The sequence below is a fragment of the Bison bison genome, unplaced genomic scaffold, assembly GCF_000754665.1.
Source record: "Bison bison bison isolate TAMUID 2011002044 unplaced genomic scaffold, Bison_UMD1.0 scf7180017864471, whole genome shotgun sequence".
Taxonomy (NCBI): Eukaryota; Metazoa; Chordata; class Mammalia; order Artiodactyla; family Bovidae; genus Bison; species Bison bison.
The window spans coordinates 41,751,232-41,757,821 of record NW_011495032.1 but is presented as its reverse complement, the minus strand read 5'-3'; the positions used below and the strand labels follow the sequence as shown (position 1 = coordinate 41,757,821).

The 6,590-nt window shown below is 59.8% G+C and overlaps 1 protein-coding gene across 1 annotated transcript in view; it reads left to right on the top strand.

The window, feature by feature from the left end:
* Positions 1-6,054, top strand: part of OBSL1 (obscurin-like 1) — a 21,373-nt gene extending 15,319 nt beyond the window's left edge. Inside the window, exons 12-20 of the mRNA XM_010861257.1 lie at positions 484-753; positions 897-1,169; positions 2,172-2,438; positions 3,114-3,226; positions 3,760-3,916; positions 4,088-4,249; positions 4,534-4,638; positions 4,942-5,211; positions 5,692-6,054. Coding sequence (XP_010859559.1) covers positions 484-753; positions 897-1,169; positions 2,172-2,438; positions 3,114-3,226; positions 3,760-3,916; positions 4,088-4,249; positions 4,534-4,638; positions 4,942-5,211; positions 5,692-5,714 — 1,640 coding nt within the window. The 3' untranslated portion in view covers positions 5,715-6,054. The remainder of the gene's footprint in view (positions 1-483; positions 754-896; positions 1,170-2,171; positions 2,439-3,113; positions 3,227-3,759; positions 3,917-4,087; positions 4,250-4,533; positions 4,639-4,941; positions 5,212-5,691) is intronic.
* The last annotated feature ends 536 nt before the right edge of the window (positions 6,055-6,590 follow it).

Sequence of the window (6,590 nt, the reverse complement as noted above, 5' to 3'; positions counted from 1 at the left end):
TGGATGAGGGCTCAGGGCTCCCCTTTCCAGGAATCCTCAAAAAGGAGGGGCAGAGGGCTCTGGAGTCTACCCCCCAGGTTCCAGTCTCAAGTCTCCTTCCCAGTAGTTGTGTGACACACTGGCAAGTTGCTTAGACTGTCTGAGCCCCGGGTCCCCAGGGGGAGGATAGCGTTTGGCCTGTAGGGCTATTGTGACAGTTAAATGAGATTGACAGGGTCTGTCCTGAACGATCTGTCTTTATTAGGGAGTCAGAAAGGTGGGTGCCCGGCCAGCATGGAGACGAGGTGGTGAGGAGTGGCAGGCAGGGAGTTGACATCTTGTCCTTCAAAACAGCTCATGACTGACACACAGCTGGTCCTCAGGAAGATTCTGTTTAATAACTGGGGGGTGAAAGCCTGTTACTGGGGATGAGGAGGGGCTGAAGAGGGTGGCGGTAGAAAGACCCAGCCCCCCTCACTGTCTGATCCTGCCCTCTGCCCCCAGAACCCCCGCTGGTGAAGCTAGTCTCGGAGCTGACACCACTTACTGTCCACGAGGGGGATGACGCCACGTTCCGGTGTGAAGTCTCCCCACCAGATGCCGACATCACTTGGCTGCGCAATGGGGTCGTTGTCACTCCAGGGCCCCAGCTAGAGATGACCCAGAATGGGTCAAGCCGCACACTGACCGTGCGAAGCTGCCGGCTCGAGGATGCAGGGACTGTGACTGCCCGAGCTGGGGGCACATCCACAAGTGCCCGGCTGCACGTTCGAGGTTCGGTCCTGATGGAGACGAAACAAGTCCTGTTCCTAAACCTGTTTTCCCAGCCCTGGCCCTGCCAGGAGACCAGTCCCTGAGAAGAGGGAGCCGGGGTTCGGCCCACCAGGCTCCATGGTCCGCTGTCTCTTCCTGCCCAGAAACGGAGCTGCTGTTCCTGCGGCGGCTGCAGGACGTGCGGGCGGAGGAAGGCCAGGACGTGTGCCTCGAAGTGGAGACCGGCCGCGTGGGGGCGGCAGGGGCCGTCCGCTGGATGCGAGGTGGGGCGCCCCTGCCCCCTGACTCCCGCCTGTCCACAGCCCAGGACGGCCACATCTACCGCCTCTTCATCCACTGCGTTGTGCTGGCCGACCAGGGCACCTACGGCTGCGAGAGCCACCACGACCGCACCCTGGCCCGGCTCAGCGTGAGGCGTGAGTGCCCCATCCTCTCCTAACGCCTCCCTTTCCCCATGGTGCAGCCTCTCCTGGCTGGCCAGGGCCCCTCAGACCGCTCCCCCCCCCAACACCAAAGTGCCCCTCGCCAGCAAGGCAGGTCAGCCCTGGCTGACCCCCAGGAGCATGACCCAAAGCAGCCTGCCCAAAACAAAACTCTTCTTTTTCTACTGTTTTCTATTTACCGTAGAAGTCCCTGTGGATTTTGGTTTCCATTTCATACATCCAAGTTGGCTTTGCTATAAACATAAATATTATACTTCAGAAAGACTTGCCATATTTATCCTTCAGTCACCTGCCCCAGGATATACGAGCCCATCTGAGAAGCAGGGATGGTTAGCAATAGCACCCCCACCCCGAAGATGGAGCCCTCTATCAACTGTATGACCTCAGGCAAATTACTTAACCTCTCTGAGCCAAGTTTTCTTTTAAAAAGGGTCTTTGAGAAACTTAATCGGGATAATATGAGAAATACCCACACAGAACTTGGTAAACGGTTGTTGGTGGGGATGTGTATTCTCTTCTGATTTATTTCATTCATTCAATCACAACAAACCCATGTCTCAAGGCTATTGTCCTCATACAGTTGGGGAAACTGACGCCCAGGGAGTTCAAGCAGTTTGCCAAAGGTTCCATAGCAAACTATGTGGCAGAGTTGGGGTCTAGTCCTGCTGTGTCTGATTTTAAATTCTGGGCTCCTTCCAGTGTCACAGCACCCTTCACCCCAACTCCTCACCCCACAACCACACATCACCCCCTTCATGTGTCCCCTCTCCTAACCCCAGTAAGCCCCTCTCTCCACCCACATCTGGCTGGTTTCACTCCCTTCTTCCTGCTCCCTGGTTCTGAACTTTGTTCATAGGGTCTTACTAGATTAGGGGTTAGAGGCAGACAGAGCCAAGGGGTGTGTGGAGCTCCCAAAAGCCCTGCCCAGATGTGGAGGGCCTCATTTCCCCCTCTTTCCCCATCTCCTCCCACTAGCAAAGCAGCTAAGGGTGCTTCAACCTCTGGAGGATGTGACCATCATCGAGGGGGGCAGTGCCACCTTCCAACTGGAGCTGTCCCAGGAGGGGGTGACTGGGGAATGGGCCCGGGGTGGAGTGCGGCTGCAGCCGGGGCCCAAGTGCCAAATTCAGGCCGAGGGCCACGCTCACCACCTGGTCCTCAGCGGCCTGGGCCTGGCCGATTCGGGCTGCATCTCCTTCACTGCGGATACACTGCGCTGTGCAGCCAGACTCACCGTGAGAGGTGTGGCCTCTAGGACTGCTGCCTGCCTGCTGACTGCTCCGGTGTGATTCTACTGACCCCACTACCTGTGTGGCCCACACTGACCTCCCTACCAGAGTGTGATGCCCTGACTCGCCACATGTGGCCCTGGTGACTGCCCTACCTGTGTGAGCCCACTGGCCACCACTGCCTGCTGCAGCTCTCTCTGCCTGCCTGAGTGTGGTCCTCTAATCACTAAGCCCCAACAGTGCCAAAGAGTGACTCCATGGGCAACTCCACTTCAGTGACCCCTTCTCTTGCTTGCAGCCCTGGTGTGTTCCCCACTGACCACATCTACTCTGGGGTCCCCCCCATTGCTCCTCTGAACCCGTGGTGTCCCTCACTGTCCAGTGTCTCCTGTCCATTCCAGCCAGTGTGACCATGCCTGCTTATGGGTGACATCTCTGCTCCAATTTCTCCCACTCTGGCCCCACCATGTCCCCCACTGACCACCTTAAATGTGACCCATCCCCAGCTGGCCATTCCTGCCTTGTTGACCCCTCTGATCTCACTGTGTCCCCCACTGATCAGCATCCCCTTTGGACCCCTTGTTCCAGCATGCCCCCCACTCACCGGTGGCCTCTGTTGATCACCTTGTCTAAATGTGCCCATCAGTGACCCCTGTGTCCAAGTGTGTCCTCCTTCTCCCACTCCCAGAGGCCCCAGTGACCATTGTGCGGGGGCTCCAGGACCTTGAAGTGACCGAGGGCGACGCAGCTACGTTCGAGTGTGCACTTTCCCAGACCTTGGCTGATGTCACCTGGGAGAAGGTCAGAGCCCAGCCCCAGCCCAGCCCACCTCAGCATCATGAGAGCAGTAACAATGCCCCAACAGAAAGAACTACTACTCAGTAAGCCATGTGCCTGGCATGTGCTAAGGTTTACTTTACATTTAAGCCTCTAACCTTATAGCAGCCCGATGAGGCAGGTCTTATGATCTTGTTATCTCTAAGGAGACTGATGTTCAGTGGAGTGAAGTATTGCCCCAGGGCAGACATAGAGTTCATATTTGAATCCAGGTTTCCTGATTCCAGAATCCACACACATTGCTGACATGATTGGTACATGACTCTCGGCTTCCCGCGTCCATGGCGCCCCTCCTCAGACCAAATGTCCCCAAAGGGTGACACCGTCACAATGAGACTCCTGGCGCGGCCCAGAAGGCGCGGGAGGGCCCTACCCCGTAGCATAAGCGTGCCTCGAAAGTGTTAGGTATCAACAGAGGGCGCCGCCGCCTACTAGGGCCGGGGCCGCTTGTGCCCGGCCGAGTTTTCACCCCGACCCTTTGCAACCCCCGCCCCTAGGATGGGCAGCCGCTCACCCCCAGCGCTCGGCTCAGGCTCCAGGCCCTCGGCACGCGCCGCCTTCTCCAGCTGCGGCGCTGCAGCCCCTTGGACGCAGGGACCTACAGCTGCGTGGTGGGGATGGCCCGAACTGGGCCCGTTCACCTAGTGGTGCGCGGTGGGTACCAGGTGCTGCCCGGGCCGGGCTCTACTGTGGGTGGCGGGGCTGCGGACCGGACTTGCCCAGGGGACTCGCTACGCTGCCTCTAAGGAGGGGGCGTGGCGTGGGCGGGATCTGGTACCGCCCCCCTCAGGCCCGCCCTCCTCACGCCCCCTGGCTCCGCCCCAGAGCGCAAGGTGTCTGTCCTCTCTGAGTTGCGGTCCGTGAGCGCCCGGGAAGGCGACGGAGCCACGTTCGAGTGCACCGTGTCGGAGGTCGAGACAGCTGGGAGCTGGGAGCTCGGAGGCCGCCCGCTGAGACCCGGAGGCCGCGTCCGCATCCGGCAGGAAGGTCTGCCGACTCTCTACCAACTCTGGCCCCCTCGCTGCCCCATCCCTCCGGCTCAGACAGACCCCGCCCAAAGGCCCACCTCCAGCTCCGATGAGTTCCGCCCTGCGGCCCCAGAAGCTGTCTCTCCGCCTCTCCCTGACCTCCAGCTCTTCAGTCCGTCCAGGACCACCCCTCTTTCCCCTCGGCATCCCAGTTCTTCCCTGGGACCTACTCTGGCCCCACCCTCATCCCCCCACCCTCCCCAGAGGCGGCTCCGACCTCGCTAGCGCCTCCTATACCCCCAGGGAAGAAACACATTTTGGTGCTGAGCGAACTACGCGCCGAGGACGCTGGTGAGGTCCGCTTCCAGGCGGGACCCGCCCAGTCCGTGGCTCAACTGGAGGTGGAGGGTAAGACCTGGGGCAGGGACGACCAGGAGTGAACACGGTTTCCCCCGGAACTGCCAGGCTGGCGATCGGTCCGAGGAAACCTGCCTCCCCACCCCTTCCTCGAGAGACTCTCCGGAGGCGGGTCACAGAGGGCAGTGCGTTTCCTGGGGAAGAGGAGACTTTGGGTTGAAGATAGAGAGAAATGGGCTGGTGGCATAGAGATCTAAGATCAGGAATGGAGGCCAGAGCGGGAGGGAAGATGCGTCTCTCCTGGGGTCGTGCGTGTCCCTATTAACTTAATAAGCCCTCGTTCTCCACCCCCAGCACTGCCTCTGCAGATGCTCCGCCGGCCCCCTCGCGAGAAGACGGTTCTGGTCGGTCGCCGGGCGGTGCTGGAGGTGACAGTGTCCCGGCCGGGAGGTCAAGTGTGCTGGTTGCGGGAAGGGGCTGAGCTGTGCCCGGGAGACAAGTATCAGCTGCGCAGCCACGGCCCCACCCACAGCCTGGTCATCCATGACGTTCGACCTGAGGATCAGGGCACCTACTGCTGCCAGGCCGGCCAAGACAGCGCCTACACACGGCTGCTGGTAGAGGGTGAGTAAAGCTGACTGGGCACAGGTCAATGAGGCGAGCCGGCTGGCCAGGGGTCTCCTAGGAGCTGGTGGGCTGAGACACACCTCCCACAGGTTTTCCAGGACTTGGGATGGCAAGCTGGTTCTGAGATGTGTTGGAGGTGGGCAGTGGGGAGGCAGGAGATCACACAGCCAGGGCTGAGAAGAGGAAGTAGCCCTGTGGTGTCAACAGGAACCACTTGGTTCCGGGCAGCTGTTCCTACCTTGCTACATCCCTGCCTGTCTGAGCTTCTCCTCCCTCCCTCCCACCGCTGGACCACATTCATCTCTCCTGAACACCCCCATTTGTACCCAAATTCCTCTCCCTCCAACCTGCTGGCCCTGGGTCTGTGCCCCCCACCTGTCCCTCATCTTCTCCTGCTCTCCCCCATCTCAGCGAGCTCCACCTTGGCCTGTGCAGAGGGCTTCTGAGCTAGTCCCATCTCTTTCCTCTTCCACATAGGAGATGCCACACTCTCCACCTGAATTCCTGCGTTCCCTTCAGATGCCTGCCTTGCCCCACCTCTGACTGACCACCCCCACTCTCCTGCTCCAGCCCTGACAGGCCTAGAAGGGGTGGGTCAGAGGGTGAGGGCTCAGTTCTTCCTGTGTGGGTACCAAGGCTCTTCCAGGGGAGAGGAATGTGGTACCCACTGTCTCCCCAGCCCCACTCACAGTCATTCCTCTGCAGGTAGCTAGGAGGCCAGAACCAGGCCAGGCAGGTGCCCTCAGACAGCCTGGAGGGCACATGCTCTTACCCTGGGAGCGGGTAGGGAGGGAGGGGACCCGAGGTGTTGGAAGACAATAAAAAAAGTTACAGCTCCTTTCCTGGCTCTCTGTGTGACATGTGAGGGCAGAACTCACCTGGAGCCCCCGCAGAGTGAGTGACGCAGGGAACCAAAGCCTGCAGTGCTTCCTCCATCTTGGCCCCTGGAAGCGCCAGCCATTAAGACCACCACTACTGGCAGAAGCCTCACAGTTTGGCACATTTATAAAAGATGTAAAACAGGGTGGGGTGGGAGGAGACAGAAGCATGAGGTGTCCAGAGTGGCATGACAGACACCAGACATGCACCGTGCACTTAAGCCCCCTCCTCCTAGCCCCCTTGCCAGACCCAGGCCAGAGCAGCACCCTCCACCCCATCCCCTGCCACTACCTTGGGCTGGTGACTTGCAGAGGACAGGGGACCAGAGTGAGGACCACTGCAGTCTGCACCATGGACAAGGACAAGAAGCCTTAGATGAGTCTGGCTGAGAAGTGGAGGTGATGGGGGAGGAAGGCAGACCTCCTCCACTTAGACATGCAGGAGACTGGCCCATGGGACCCCAGCAGTGGGTGAGGAGGTGGGGCCACCCTTGGAGA